Consider the following 16,038-nt stretch of genomic DNA (forward strand, 5'->3'; position numbering starts at 1 on the left):
TTGTCGTCGGGCCGCAAGGGGAGATTTGACTGACGGCGGCTCCGTCCAATAGTAATGCAAGGCGCTTTGAGTGATGTTCGAGCTGACCAATGGGGCTGTGGCAGGGGGGAGGGGGGCTGGTGCTGAGTTGAGGTGACCAATGGGCGCCGTGTAGGAGCGGCTGTGGCTGTGCGGCGAGCCTTTCGGTGAGCCGAGGGAGAGGCGCGGTGGCTCCCGGCAAAACATGTACTCGCTGCTGAGGATCTCGTGTCGGACCGCGGCGCGGCGGCGGGCGGTGGTGCAGGCCCCGAGGCGGTACCTGAGTGCGGGCGCGCAGGGCGGGGCAGGCGGCGGCGGCGGCGGCGGCGGCGAGGGCCAGGCTGGCGGGGGCGCCACCCGCCAGCGGCTGGAGGGCCTGGTGAGGAAGGACAAGGTGGTGGTGTTCATCAAGGGCACCCCGGCCCAGCCCATGTGCGGCTTCAGCAACGCCGTGGTGCAGATCCTGCGGATGCACGGGGTGGAGGACTACGGGGCCTACAACGTGCTGGAGGATCAGGAGATCCGGCAAGGTGAGGACAGGGGATACCGGGGGTGAGAGAGAGAGAGGGATACCGGGGGGGGGGGGAGAGAGAGAGAGAGAGGGATACCGGGGGGGGAGAGAGAGAGAGAGAGAGGGATACTGGGGGGGGAGAGAGAGAGAGAGGGATACTGGGGGGGGAGAGAGAGAGAGAGGGATACTGGGGGGGGAGAGAGAGAGAGAGGGATACTGGGGGGGGAGAGAGAGAGAGAGGGATACCGGGGGGGGAGAGAGAGAGAGAGGGATACCGGGGGGGGAGAGAGAGAGAGAGGGATACCGGGGGGGGGGAGAGAGGGATACCGGGGGGGGGGGAGAGAGGGATACCGGGGGGGGGGAGAGAGGGATACCGGGGGGAGAGAGAGAGAGAGGGATACCGGGGGGAGAGAGAGAGAGAGAGGGATACCGGGGGGAGAGAGAGAGAGAGGGATACCGGGGAGGGAGAGAGAGAGAGAGAGGGATACCGGGGGGGGGGGGGGGGGGAGAGAGAGAGAGAGAGGGATACCGGGGGGGGGGGGGGGAGAGAGAGGGATACCGGGGGGGGGGGGGGGAGAGAGAGAGAGGGATACCGGGGGGGGGGGAGAGGGGAGAGAGAGAGAGAGAGAGGGATACCGGGGGGAGAGAGAGAGGGATACGGGGGGAGAGAGGGATATGAGGGAGAGAGGGATACGGGGGGGGGAGGATGAGGGAGAGAGAGGGATACGGGGGGGGGGGGAGGATGAGGGAGAGAGAGGGATACGGGGGAGGAGGGAGAGAGAGGGATACGGGGGAGGAGGATGAGGGAGAGAGAGGGATACAGGGGGGAGGATGAGGGAGAGAGAGGGATACGGGGGGGGGAGAGAGAGGGATACGGGGGGGGGGAGAGAGAGGGATACGGGGGGGGGAAGAGAGAGGGATACGGGGGGGGGGAAGAGAGAGGGATACGGGGGGGGGGAGAGAGAGGGATACAGGGGGGAGGATGAGGGAGAGAGAGGGATACGGGGGGGAGAGAGAGGGATACGGGGGGGAGAGAGGGATACGGGGGGGAGGATGAGGGAGAGAGGGATACGGGGGGGGGGAGAGAGAGAGAAAGGGATATGGGGGGGGGAGGATGAGGGAGAGAAAGGGATACGGGGGGGGGGAAGAGAAAGGGATACGGGGGGGGGGAAGAGAAAGGGATACGGGGGGGGGGAAGAGAGAGGGATACGGGGGGGGGGAGAGAGAGGGATACGGGGGGGGAGAGAGAGGGATACAGGGGGGAGGATGAGGGAGAGAGAGGGATACGGGGGGGAGAGAGAGGGATACGGGGGGGGAGAGAGGGATACGGGGGGGGAGGATGAGGGAGAGAGGGAAAGGGATATGGGGGGGGGGGAGGGAGAGAGAGGGATACGGGGGGGGGGGAAGAGAAAGGGATACGGGGGGGAGGATGAGGGAGAGAGAGGGATACGGGGGTGAGGATGAGGGAGAGAGAGGGATACGGGGGGGAGGATGAGGGAGAGAGAGGGATACGGGGGGGAGGATGAGGGAGAGAGAGGGATACCGGGGGGGGGGAGGAGAGAGAGGGATACCGGGGGGGGGAGGAGAGAGAGGGATACCGGGGGGAGAGAGAGAGGGATACGGGGGGGGAGGATGAGGGATACGGGGGTGGAGAGAATGAGGGATACGGGGGTGGAGAGAGAGGGATACGGGGGTGGAGAGAGAGGGATACGGGGGTGGAGAGAGAGGGATACGGGGGTGGAGAGAGAGGGATACGGGGGTGGAGAGAGAGGGATACGGGGGTGGAGAGAGAGGGATACGGGGGTGGAGAGAGAGGGATACGGGGGTGGAGAGAGAGGGATACGGGGGTGGAGAGAGAGGGATACGGGGGTGGAGAGAGAGGGATACGGGGGTGGAGAGAGAGGGATACGGGGGTGGAGAGAGAGGGATACGGGGGTGGAGAGAGAGGGATACGGGGGTGGAGAGAGAGGGATACGGGGGTGGAGAGAGAGGGATACGGGGGTGGAGAGAGAGGGATACGGGGTGGAGAGAGAGGGATACGGGGGAGGAGGATACGGGGGGAGAGGATGAGGGAGGGAGAGGGATACGGGGGGGGGGGAGAGAGGGATACAGGGGGGAGGATGAGGGAGAGAGAGGGATACAGGGGGGAGGATGAGGGGGAGAGAGGGATACAGGGGGGAGGATGAGGGGGAGAGAGGGATACGGGGGGAGGATGAGGGAGAGAGAGGGATACGGGGGGGGGAGGATGAGGGAGAGAGGGATACGGGGGGGGAGAGAGAAAGGGATATGGGGGGGGAGGATGAGGGAGGGGGGGGAGGATGAGGGAGGGAGAGAGAGGGATACGGGGGGGAGGATGAGGGGGAGATAGGGGGGGGGGGAAGAGAGATAGGGTGAGGGGGAGAGAGAGAGATAGGGTGTGGGGGAGGTTTAGGGGAGAGAGAGGGATAGGGTGGGGGGGGGAGAGAGAGGGATAGGGTGGGGGGGGAGAGAGAGGGATAGGGTGGGGGGGGAGAGAGAGGGATAGGGTGGGGGGGGAGAGGGATAGGGTGGGGGGGGGATGAGGGGGAGAGTGAGGAATAGGGTGGGGGGGAGGATGAGGGGGAGAGAGATAGGGTGCGGCGGAGGATGAGGGAGAGAGAGGGATAGGGTGCGGCGGAGGATGAGGGAGAGAGGGATAGGGTGGGGGGGAGGATGAGGGGGAGAGAGAGGCATAGGGTGGGGGGAGAGAGAGGGATAGTGTGGGGGGGAGAGAGGGATGGGGGGGAGAATAAGGGATACGGGGGGCGCGCGAGAGGCGATACGGTGGGGTGGGTGGGAGGAGAGAGAGCGAGCGAGAGGGGGGATACGGGGGGGGGGGGGTGGTGAGCGGGGATATTGGGGGGGGGAAGAGAGGAATTTGGGGGAGGAGCGGGGATAAGGGTAGGGGGCGCGTGAGAGGGGATACGGAGGGGGGGAAGAGAGGGATGCGGAGAGACGGATACGGAGGGAGGGGGGGAGAGACAGGGATACGGAGGGGGGAGCGAGAGTGGATACGGTGGGTGGGGAGGGGCAGAGGAGAGAGAGGGGATATGTGGGGGGGGGCAGAGAAGGAATACGGAGGGTGGGCAAAGAAGGAATACGGAGGGAGGGGGCAGAGGAATATGGGGAGGCAGAGAGGGGATACGGAGGGGGAGTGGGGGGTGAGGAGAGGTGAGGTGTTATAGTGGGAGGCAGGGAGGGTATTCTGAGGATCTGATTGAATGGCTCATCATGAAACTCCACCCTGGAAGCATTGCTTCCTGAATTACCTGTTTACTAATTTGTACATAGTCTCTTTAACTTGAATTATTTCTCCAGATTAAACTTTGTATCTTGTAGCTCTCCCTAAGATCTTCTTGCAGGCCTGAAGGGTTGGACTTTTCCAACATTGTCTCCATAGCTCAGTTCACTGACACCCGGGAACCCCTTTGTTCCTCTCAGCACTGCTTCCAGGGTTTGGATGTTTCACTGGCACTGAATATAATACTATGCTCGGAATGAGCACTCCCCGGCTGCAGTGTGACGGCCTTGCGTACTTTCCGCTGATTGAGCAATTTATCTCAATTAAATTCTCTTTACATTGTTGAGGTCATGCACTTTGACAGAAAAAAATCAAAGATTTTCTCCATTTATTATTTAAATGGAGAAAGATTCCAAAGTGCTGCAGTACAGAGGGACCTGAGGGTACTTGTGCATGAAACACAAAAGGTTTGTATGCAGGTACAGCAAGTGATCAGGAAGGCCAATGAAATCTTGGCCTTTACTGCAAGGGGAATGGAGTATAAAAGCAGGGAAATCTTGCTACAGTTGTACAGAGTATTGGTGAGACCACACCTGGAATACTGCGTACAGTTTTGGTTTCCATATTTACAAAAAGATATACTTGCATTGGAGGCAGTTCAGAGAAGGTTCACAAGGTTGGTTCCAGAGATGAGGGGGTTGACTTATGAGGAAAGGTTGAGTAAGTTGGGCCTCTACTCATTGGAGTTCAGAAGAATGAGAGGTGATCTTATCGAAACGTATAAGATTATGAGGGGGCTTGACAAGATGGATGCAGAGAGGATGTTTCCACTGATGGGGGAGACTAGAACTAGAGGGCATAATCTTAGAATAAGGGGCCACCCATTTAAAACTGAGATGAGAAATTTATTTTCTCAGAGGGTTGTGGATCTGTGGAATTCGCTGCCTCAGAGAGCTGTGGAAGCTGGGACATTGAATAAATTTAAGACTGAAATACAGTTTCTTGAACGATAAGGTGTTATGGAGAGCAGGCAGGGAAGTAGACCTGAGTCTATGATCAGGTCAGCCATGATCGTATTAAATGGCAGAGCAGGCTCAAGGGGCCTTATGGCCTTCTCCTGCTCCTATTTCTTATGTTCAAGTTCCATTCCAGGGACTTAAGCACATAAATCTAGGCTGACAGTCCCAGCGCGTTACTGAGGGAGCGCCGCACTGTTGAAGGAGCTGTCTTTCGGATGAGACATTAAACCGAGGCCCTGTCTGCTCTCTCAGGTTGATGTAAAAGATCCCAGGGCACTATTTCGAAGAAGAGCAGTTGAGTTATCCCCAGTGTCCAGGCCAATATTTATCCCTCAATCAACATAACCAAAACAGATTATCTGGTCGTTATCACATTGCTGTTTGTGGAAGGTTGCTGTGGGAAAATGGATGCAGCGTTTCCCACATTGCAACCGTGACTACACTCCCAAAGTATTTAATTAGCTGTAAAGCGCTTTGAGACGTCCGGTGGTAGTGAAAGGAGCTTTATAAATCCAAGTTGTGCACTCGTTGCTGTTTGGTCATTGTTGAGTCTGCTATTGCTCCTGGATCACTGTTGGCCTCTTCCCTAGTTAGTTAAGTACTGCTTATGTTCCTCATCTTACCTTCCACAGTCCTGCCCACTTCCAAGCACAGTCTAGGTCGCGCTGTAAATCATCAGGCTCTGCTGACCCCACTTTGCTTATCTGTGAATTTGAGCAGAAATGTTTAACTGGATCGCCTAATCGAGTCATGGAATAAGTTACCCGGCAACAGGATTGGAGCAGACGGTGCAAATGGGGTTCAAGAGGCAATTAGCTGGGATTCTGGAGAGGGGAGGGGGGTTGAGGGATATGATGAGAAAGTGGGTCGGTCGATGAGATTAATCTATCAAAGGGACTGGCTGATTGATCTAACGAATATCTAATGAATTCAGTGGCTGTGGTCAAACTCAGAGCCTACGTGACTGAAGCAGTTCTTGTGGTTTAAAATAAGCTAACCCTTTACTATTAGTTACTTACCTTCACCCGAAACTTACTCCTGGGTGTACAGCCCTTTCCAAACCTGCGACCTCTAGCAATCGACCCTTGAGGCATGGGCAGCTCTGTCTTTTTACCTCTATTATTTCTTATTGATTTTCCCTGTTTGAATACTAATCCAATGGGCATTTATGAAAGGAGCAAAACCATATCTGTGGTAGTTTTAGATTGTTACTGATCCTACTGCTGGCACCAATTTAATAAATAATTTATTGAAATTGATCTGCATGTGTGTATGTATTTAGAATTAAAATGTTGATCCACAGCAGCAATTCTTACACTTCTCGGTTTGAATTGTGGAGTAGTAAATTGATGAGTCACTTGTGTGTCTCGGTTGGGAAGTGACAGAGTCAGAAGGTTCCTGGTTTGATTCCTGGTCTGTGCTGAGGTGGCTGATCCCCAATTAGCCTCAAGTGCGCTGGGCTAGGAGAAGGAAATCAGCTGCGATTCCCACTGCTGACTGCTGTTCAACCAGGACGTGCATGAGAACTGGGTTCATCTGTGATGGCTTCAATAATCGAATAGCATACTGACATTCTCTGTCGAGGCTCACGTGGAGATGATCACTTGAGTGAGGTTGTGGTGTCGGGCAGCAGCCAGAGAGAGTGATTTTAATAGTTGATAGCACTCTTGCCTCTGAGTCAGAAGGTTGTGGGTTAAAGTCACACTCTAGAGAGTTGAGCGCAGGCTGATGCTCCCTGTGCAGTACTGGGGAAGTGCTGCACTGCCAGGGGTGCCGTCTTTCGAATGAGATGTTAAACCAAGACCCCATCTGCTTTCTGGACGTAAAAGATCCCATGGCACTATTTTGAAGAAGAAGAGGGGAGTTATCCCCGGTGATCTGAGGCCAATATTTATCCCTCAATCGACATCACTAAAACAGATGATCTGTTGATTATCACATTGCTGTTTGTGGGAGCTTACTGTGCACAAATTGCAGTGATACCTACATTACAACAGTGACTACACTTCCGAAGTACTTCATTAGCTGTAAAGCGCTTTGGGACCTCTGGAGATCATGAAAGGCGCAATAGAAATGCAAGTCTTTTTAAGGATATGAGAAGTGTTTCTTCAACCCGTCTGGCTTGTTTGGATTGTGTGTGTGTATGTGTTGCACAGATCCAAACCGACATTGCTGTTGGCCCCCTTGCTGCATGCCCCTCTCTAGTAGACACACGTCCCCACCCTTAAATGATTTGTCAGCTCTGTACTGTGTGGAAGTTTAATCACTATTCCTGCTCAGCTTGCGATATCCCAGTTACATCTAGGAATCCTTCTGAGGAAGCAGTGTTTTGTCATAGGTCACTGCGTGTGGTACGTGTGTGTGTGTGTGTGTGTGTGTGTCGTGCGTGTCTTTTGAATGAGGGGAGGGGAAGATGTGATTGGTGGTGGGATCACATTGGAGGTGGCGGAGGATGATCCGTTGAATGTGGAGGCTGGTGGAATGAAAGGTGAGGACGAGGGGAATCCTGTTGTGGTTCTGGGAGGGAGGAGAAGGGGTGAGAGCAGAAGTGCGGGAAATAGAACGCACACGGTCGAGGGCCATGTTAACCACGGTGGAGGGGAATTCTCGTTTGAGGGAGGGGACCTGAGTAGCATCAGTAGCTCTATTAATGTGAACCTTCCTTTTGTATGGGATAACTCTGCCTCCTAAAGCAAGAGTGTCCAGACTGCAGCCCATGGCCACGTGCGAGCCCTGGCTGTCTGGCCCTTGAAGCCCATGCAGCTCTGTCTGTTTTACCTGCTATTATTTCTTTTACTGATTTGCCTTGTTTGAATGTCATGAGCCTGGAGCTTTGGAAGGGCTGTTCTTGGCACTGAAAGAAAAACAAAATACTGCGGATTCTGGAAATCTGAAACACAAACAAACTGCGGGAAACACTCAGCAGGTTAGGCAGCCTCTGTGGAGAGAGAAACCGAGTTAACGTTGCTGGTGGTTGACCTATCGTGCAAACACATCTTCCTCTCCCCTTTCAGATTCCGAAGGAACCGTTGACTGCGACACCCTGGTCCTCGCTTCCAGCATCGTCCGCCCTCCTTTTCCCTGCCTCTGTACTTGCTTGCAAGCTATTAAATCTCTAACTTCTTACAGTTCTGACGAAGGGTCATCAATCTGAAACGTTAACTCTGTTTCTCTCTCTACAGATGCTGCCTGACCTGAGTATTTACAGCATTTTCTGATTTTATTTCTGCTCTTAGAGCTGCTGCTGCACTGGTGGATAAATCCTAAATCCGAGTGCCAAGATGTGTTAGTATCAACAACATAGATAGATGGAGATTAATGGGAGCAGGGATTTAAATTTGACTTGAATTACTGTGCCTTTTTGAACAGTTGAAAGCAAACATTGTCCCAATCCAGGGATGTGGGATGTGATTCGTCCATTACTCCAAGGGGGGACTGGAGTTAATGGCTGTGTATAAAGAATCCCCAGGGAGGGAGTGACTGGGGCTGGGTAATGAGTGGTGATGTGCACTGATATGCAAAAGGGACAGAATGGGAGAGGACAGAAGCCTGGGGATCACCTGAGTTCATAGGGGAAGATGGCATGCAGCGAAGGTTCACGAGACTGATTCCTGGGATGGCAGGACTGACATATGAAGAAAGACTGGATCTACTAGGCTTATATTCACTGGAATTTAGAAGAATAAGAGGGGATCTCATAGAAACATATAAAATTCTGGCAGGATTGGACAGGTTAGATGCAGGAAGAATGTTCCCGATGTTGGGGGAGTCCAGAACCAGGGGGCACAGTCTAAGGATAAGGGGTAAGCCATTTAGGACTGAGATGAGGAGAAACTTCTTCACTCAAAGAATTGTGAACCTGTGGAATTCTCTACCACAAAGTTATTGAGGCCAGTTCATTGGATATATTCAAAAGGGAGTTAGATGTGGCCCTTACGGCTAAAGGCATCAAGGGGTATGGAGAGAAAGCAGGAATGGGGTACTGAAGTTGCATGATCAGCCATGATATTGAATGGTGGTGCAGGCTCGAAGGGCCGATTGGCCTACTCCTGCACCTATTTTCTAGGTCCACAGCCAGATAGGGAATGGAAGACCAACAGGAAGAGTAGTGCAGGAGTCCCCTGTGGTCATCCCCCTGCAAAACAGATACACTGCTTTGGGTACTGTTGAGGGGGATGACTCATCAGGGGAGGGCAGCAGCAGCCAAGTTCATGGCACCGTGGCTGGCTCTGCTGCACAGGAGGGCAGGAAAAAGAGTGGGAGAGCAATAGTGATTGGGGATTCAATGGTGAGGGGAATAGATAGGCGTTTCTGCGGCCGCAACCGAGACTCCAGGATGGTATGTTGCCTCCCTGGTGCAAGGGTCAAGGATGTCTCGGAGCGGGTGCAGGACATTCTAAAAAGGGAGGGAGAACAGCCAGTTGTCGTGGTGCACATTGGTACCAACGACATAGGTAAAAAGAGGGATGAGGTCCTACGAAACGAATTTAAGGAGCTAGGAGCTAAATTAAAAAGTAGGACCTCAAAAGTAGTAATCTCGGGATTGCTACCAGTGCCACGTGATAGTCAGAGTAGGAATCGCAGGATAGTGCAGATGAATACGTGGCTTGAGCAGTGGTGCAACAGGGAGGGATTCAAATTCCTGGGGCATTGGAACCGGTTCTGGGGGAGGTGGGACCAGTACAAACCGGACGGTCTGCACCTGGGCAGATCCGGAACAAATGTCCTAGGGGGAGTGTTTGCGAGTGCTGTTGGGGTGGAGTTAAACTAATATGGCAGGGGGATGGGAACCAATGCAGGGAGACAGAGGGAAACAAAAAGGAGGCAAAAGCAAAAGACAGAAAGGAGATGAGGAAAAGTGGAGGGCAGAGAAACCCAAGGCAAAGAACAAAAAGGGCCACTGTACAGCAAAATTCTAAAAGGACAAAGGGTGTTAAAAGAACAAGCCTGAAGGCTTTGTGTCTTAATGCAAGGAGTATCCGCAATAAAGTGGATGAATTAACTGTGCAAATAGATGTTAACAAATATGATGTGATTGGGATTACGGAGACGTGGCTCCAGGATGATCAGGGCTGGGAACTCAACATCCAGGGATATTCAACATTCAGGAAAGATAGAATAAAAGGAAAAGGAGGTGTGGTAGCATTGCTGGTTAAGGAGCAAATTAAGGCAATAGTTCGGAAGGACATTAGCTTGGATGATGTGGAATCTATATGGGTAGAGCTGCAGAATACCAAAGGACAAAAAACGTTAGTGGGAGTTGTGTACAGACCTCCAAACAGTAGTAGTGATGTTGGGGAGGGCATCAAACATGAAATTAGGGGTGCGTGCAATAAAGGTGCAGCAGTTATAATGGGTGACTTTAATATGCACATAGATTGGGTTAACCAAACTGGAAGCAATACGGTAGAGGAGGATTTCCTGGAGTGCATAAGGGATGGTTTTTTAGACCAATATGTCGAGGAACCAACTAGGGGGGAGGCCATCTTAGACTGGGTGTTGTGTAATGAGAGAGGATTAATTAGCAATCTCGTTGTGCGAGGCCCCTTGGGGAAGAGTGACCATAATATGGTGGAATTCTGCATTAGGATGGAGAATGAAACAGTTAATTCAGAGACCATGGTCCAGAACTTAAAGAAGGGTAACTTTGAAGGTATGAGGCGTCAATTGGCTAGGATAGATTGGCGAATGATACTGAAGGGGTTGACTGTGGATGGGCAATGGCAGACATTTAGAGACCGCATGGATGAACTACAACAATTGTACATTCCTGTCTGTCGTAAAAATAAAAAAGGGAAGGTGGCTCAACCGTGGCTATCAAGGGAAATCAGGGATAGCATTAAAGCCAAGGAAGTGGCATACAAATTGGCCAGAAATAGCAGAGAACCCGGAGACTGGGAGAAATTTAGAACTCAGCAGAGGAGGACAAAGGGTTTGATTAGGGCAGGGAAAATGGAGTACGAGAAGAAGCTTGCAGGGAACATTAAGACGGATTGCAAAAGTTTCTATAGATATGTAAAGAGAAAAAGGTTAGTAAAGACAAACGTGGGTCCCCTGCAGTCAGAATCAGGGGAAGTCATAACGGGGAACAAAGAAATGGCGGACCAATTGAACAAGTACTTTGGTTCGGTATTCACTGAGGACACAAACAACCTTCCGGATATAAAAGGGGTTGGAGGGTCAAGTAAGGAGGAGGAACTGAGGGAAATCCTTATTAGTCGGGAAATTGTGTTGGGGAAATTGATGGGATTGAAGACCGATAAATCCCCAGGGCCTGATGGACTGCATCCCAGAGTACTTAAGGAGGTGGCCTTGGAAATAGTGGATGCATTGACAGTCATTTTCCAACATTCCATTGACTCTGGATCAGTTCCTATGGAGTGGAGGGTAGCCAATGTAACCCCACTTTTTAAAAAAGGAGGGAGAGAGAAAACAGGGAATTACAGACCGGTCAGCCTGACATCGGTAGTGGGTAAAATGATGGAATCAATTATTAAGGATGTCATCGCAGTGCATTTGGAAAGAGGTAATATGATAGGTCCAAGTCAGCATGGATTTGTGAAAGGGAAATCATGCTTGACAAATCTTCTGGAATTTTTTGAGGATGTTTCCAGTAGAGTGGACAAGGGAGAACCAGTTGATGTGGTATATTTGGACTTTCAGAAGGCTTTCGACAAAGTCCCACACAAGAGATTAATGTGCAAAGTTAAAGCACATGGGATTGGGGGTAGTGTGCTGACATGGATTGAGAACTGGTTGTCAGACAGGAAGCAAAGAGTAGGAGTAAATGGGGACTTTTCAGAATGGCGGGCAGTGACTAGTGGGGTGCCGCAGGGTTCTGTGCTGGGGCCCCAGCTGTTTACACTGTATATTAATGATTTAGACGAGGGGATTAAATGTAGTATCTCCAAATTTGCGGATGACACTAAGTTGGGTGGCAGTGTGAGCTGCAAGGAGGATTCTATGAGGCTGCAGAGCGACTTGGATAGGTTAGGTGAGTGGGCAAATGCATGGCAGATGAAGTATAATGTGGATAAATGTGAGGTTATCCACTTTGGTGGTAAAAACAGAGAGACAGATTATTATCTGAATGGTGACAGATTAGGAAAAGGGCAGGTGCAAAGAGACCTGGGTGTCATGGTACATCAGTCATTGAAGGTTGGCATGCAGGTACAGCAGGCGGTTAAGAAAGCAAATGGCATGTTGGCCTTCATAGCGAGGGGATTTGAGTACAAGGGCAGGGAGGTGTTGCTACAATTGTACAGGGCCTTGGTGAGGCCACACCTGGAGTATTGTGTACAGTTTTGGTCTCCTAACCTGAGGAAGGACATTCTTGCTATTGAGGGAATGCAGCGAAGGTTCACCAGACTGATTCCCGGGATGGCGGGACTGACCTATCAAGAAAGACTGGATCAACTGGGCTTGTATTCACTGGAGTTCAGAAGAATGAGAGGCGACCTCATAGAAACATTTAAAATTCTGACGGGGTTAGACAGGTTAGATGCAGGAAGAATGTTCCCAATGTTGGGGAAGTCCAGAACCAGGGGACACAGTCTAAGGATAAGGGGGAAGCCATTTAGGACCGAGATGAGGAGGAATTTCTTCACCCAGAGAGTGGTAAACCTGTGGAATTCTCTACCACAGAAAGTTGTTGAGGCCAATTCATTAAATATATTCAAAAAGGAGTTAGATGAAGTCCTTACTACTAGGGGAATCAAGGGGTATGGTGAGAAAGCAGGAATGGGGTACTGAAGTTGCATGTTCAGCCATGAACTCATTGAATGGCGGTGCAGGCTAGAAGGGCCGAATGGCCTACTCCTGCACCTATTTTCTATGTTTCTATGGGCTGTCAAGCCCAGCATGGAGATCAAGGAACCCAGGTATTGATGGAACGCATGGTGTCGATCTTCTTATGGCTCCTCATTCAGCCTGGTTATTTGTTTTCTTTGTTGTGTGTCAGCTGTGGCTCAGTAGCTAATACATTCTCTCGCCTCTGAGTCCCACTCGAGAGAGCAAAAATCTAGGCTGACACTCCGGTGTAGTACTGAGAGAGTGCTGCACTGTCAGAGGTGCCATGTGAAAGATCCCATGGCACAATTTTGAAGGAGAGCAGGAGAGTTCTCCCTAATGTCCTGGGGCAATACTTATCCCGCAATCAAGCTCACTAAAACAGATTATCCGGTCATTATCACATTGCTGTTTGTGGGAGCTTGCTGTGCGCAAATTGGCTGCCACGTCTCCTACATTACAGTGACAGCACTTTGAAAAGTACTTCATAGAAACATAGAAAATAGGTGCAGGAGGAGTAGGCCATTCGGCCCTTCGAGCCTGTACCACCATTCAATCTGATCATGGCTGATCCTGCAACTTCAGTATCCCATTCCTGCTTTCTCTCCATACTCCTTGATCCCTTTAGCCGTAAGGGCCACATCTAACTCCCTTTTGAATATATCTAACGAACTGGCCTCAACAACTTTTTGTGGTAGAGAATTCCACATGGTCACAACTCTCCCGCGTGAAGAAGCCTCTCCCCACCCCGGTCCCAAATGGCCTATTCCCCCATCCCTAGACTGTGACCCCAGGTTCCGGACCTCCCCAACATCGGGAATATTCTTCCAGCATCCAACCTGTCTCCAATCCGTCAGAATTTTACATGTTTCTACGAGATCACCTCTCATTCTGTAAAGTGTGTTTTTGGGTTCCGGTGGTCATGAAAGGCGCTATATAAATGCAAATCTTCTTTCTTTTCTTTGAAACAGGTATTAAGAACTATTCCAACTGGCCGACTATCCCTCAGATCTACTTCGACGGTGAGTTTGTGGGCGGATGCGACATTCTATTACAGATGCACCAGAACGGGGATCTCGTGGAGGAGCTGAAGAAACTTGGCATCCGCTCTGCACTTTTAGACACAGAGAAAGAAGACACAAAATAGAACGCCTGGAATCAACGGGGCCTCTGTCCTGACTGTTATCTCGTCGTGTGGGTGGCGTGTTGCTTTTATGTCAAGTATTACTGTGTCGGCGAGGGATCTCTGAAGGCGGGATGGATTAGGAGCTCGATTGAGATGCTGGTATTCATACACTAATGGCATGGGCCCCCTTCAACCTGTCGGACCAGATAGCCGTGGCCCTCATGGACAAAATAAAATGGTGAAACAGGTTAAGCAGCATACGCACAATTGTGATTTTAAATTCCTTGAGTTGTTTAAAATAAATAAAATGCATTATGTGATTTGTCTTTTTACATTTGAGAGCTGTTTTGACAGGTGCTTAAAGCTAGCGAATTGTGTCATCGGCGAGTGCTTGCGTTAATTAATGTCGACCGAATCATCGGCAACCATGAGTACGGTCAGATAATGAAAGTTGTGTGTTGCAGCATGTTTGAGGCAGTGACTCTCCACAGCGGGGACCTTGGTTTCAGTCGGCCTCAGACCGATGACATGTCGTGTGTCCCCCCCCTCTTCCCCCCCCCCCCCCCCCCCCCGCTCCGTCGACTCAACGAGCCCTGCAGTCGCAACATAGTTCGTTGTGAGCATGGCACTACGGCACTAAACCGCCTGTAATTCAGTCCTAATGGACAGGATGTGTTCTGTTGCATTCAGATGCCATGAGGTTGGTTGATGTCACACTGGGGCAGCAGAGGATGCTCTTCTAAGCTTGCTGTAAAGGGAGCTTTACTTTGTATCTAACCCTGTGCTGTACCTGCCCTGGGAATGTTTATTGGGACAGTGTAGAGGGAGCTTTACTCTGTATCTAACCCCCCCCTGTACCTGCCCTGGGAATGTTTATTGGGACAGTGTAGAGGGAGCTTTACTCTGTATCTAACCCCGTGCTGTACCTGCCCTGGGAGTGTTTGATGGGACAGTGTAGAGGGAGCTTTACTCTGTCTCTAACCCCGTGCTGTACCTGCCCTGGGAGTGTTTGATGGGACAGTGTAGAGGGAGCTTTACTCTGTATCTAACCCGTGCTGTACCTGCCCTGGGAATGGAAGGTGGAATGTTTGCCATTCCCAGCAGTCGATCATTTACCTAGACACACAATCACAAGAAGCAGTGGTGACCGTTCAGTTGCAATTACTTGTTTGGTGGGTGGACTTTGTGATGGGATCAAAGTGATGGCATTTTGATGAGAAGGTGGAAGAGAGACGTTGCTGGACAGTGAGTGTGGTAAGTGAAAGGTTACCGCTTCGAGCACTACTATGAATTGAAGCTTAATAGCACTTTCCCTTGCTATGTCACTGTACCACCCTGGGCAAGCGCTGAGTGGAGCCTGAGCATCTTAGCCCATGGTGCCTATACACCATTTGGGAGCTGGCGTGGCAACAGTGGGACGGATTGGCCTGCGCTGTTCTGATTTGTCTTATTTTGTATGGGGGAGGTGGGGTGAGGGACTGAATGAATAGAAACCAGAAAAAAGCCATTCAACCCCTCAAACCTGTTTCATGGGTACAGGAGGAGGCCATTCAGCCTTTTGCATGGAACATAACATAAATAGGAGCAGGAATATGCCAAATGGTCCCTAGCGCCTGCACTGTCATTAAGTAAGATCATGGCTGATCTTTGACCTCAACTCCACTTTCCTGCCCTATCCCCATGACCCTTGATTTCCTTCCGTGTCCAAAAGTATATCGATCTCAGTGTTGAATATCCACAGCCCTTTGGGGTAGAGAATTTCAAAGATACACAACCCTTTGAGTGAAAATATTTCTCTTCATCTCGAACTGTCAACCCTAGTTCTAGACTCCAGCCAGGTTACTGCAGAAGATAGAGCTACGCGGAGTCAGAGGAAATGTATTAGCATGGATAGAGAATTGGCTGGCGAACAGAAAGCAGAGTCGGGATAAATGGGTCCTTTTCGGGTTGGAAATCAGTGGTTAGTGGTGTGCCACAGGGAACGGTGCTGGGGCCACAACTGTTTACAATATACATAGATGACCTGGAAGAGGGGACAGAGTGTAGTGTAGCAAAATTTGCAGATGACACAAAGATTAGTGGGAAAGCGGGTTGTGTAGAGGACACAGAGAGGCTGCAAAGAGATTTGGATTGGTTAAGCGAATGGGCTAAGGTTTGGCAGATGGAATACAATGTCGGAAAGTGTGAGGTCATCCACCTTGGGGGGGGGGGGGGGGAGGAAACAGTAAAAGGGAATATTATTTGAATGGGGAGAAATTACAACATGCTGAGGTGCAGAGGGACCTGGGGGTCCTTGTGCATGAATCTCAAAAAGTTT

General features: G+C 51.1%; 1 protein-coding gene across 1 annotated transcript; it reads left to right on the top strand.

Moving 5' to 3' along the window:
• The first annotated feature begins 148 nt into the window (after positions 1–148).
• glrx5 (glutaredoxin 5 homolog (S. cerevisiae)) lies at positions 149–14,036 on the top strand. Its single transcript, XM_070879738.1, has 2 exons — positions 149–548; positions 13,567–14,036. Exons 1-2 carry the CDS (start codon positions 224–226, stop codon positions 13,740–13,742), a joined length of 501 nt encoding a protein of 166 aa, XP_070735839.1. The 5' UTR covers positions 149–223; the 3' UTR covers positions 13,743–14,036.
• Positions 14,037–16,038: the final 2,002 nt, after the last annotated feature.

This window comes from Pristiophorus japonicus, chromosome 4 (genome assembly GCF_044704955.1).
Source record: "Pristiophorus japonicus isolate sPriJap1 chromosome 4, sPriJap1.hap1, whole genome shotgun sequence".
NCBI lineage: Eukaryota > Metazoa > Chordata > Chondrichthyes > Pristiophoridae > Pristiophorus > Pristiophorus japonicus.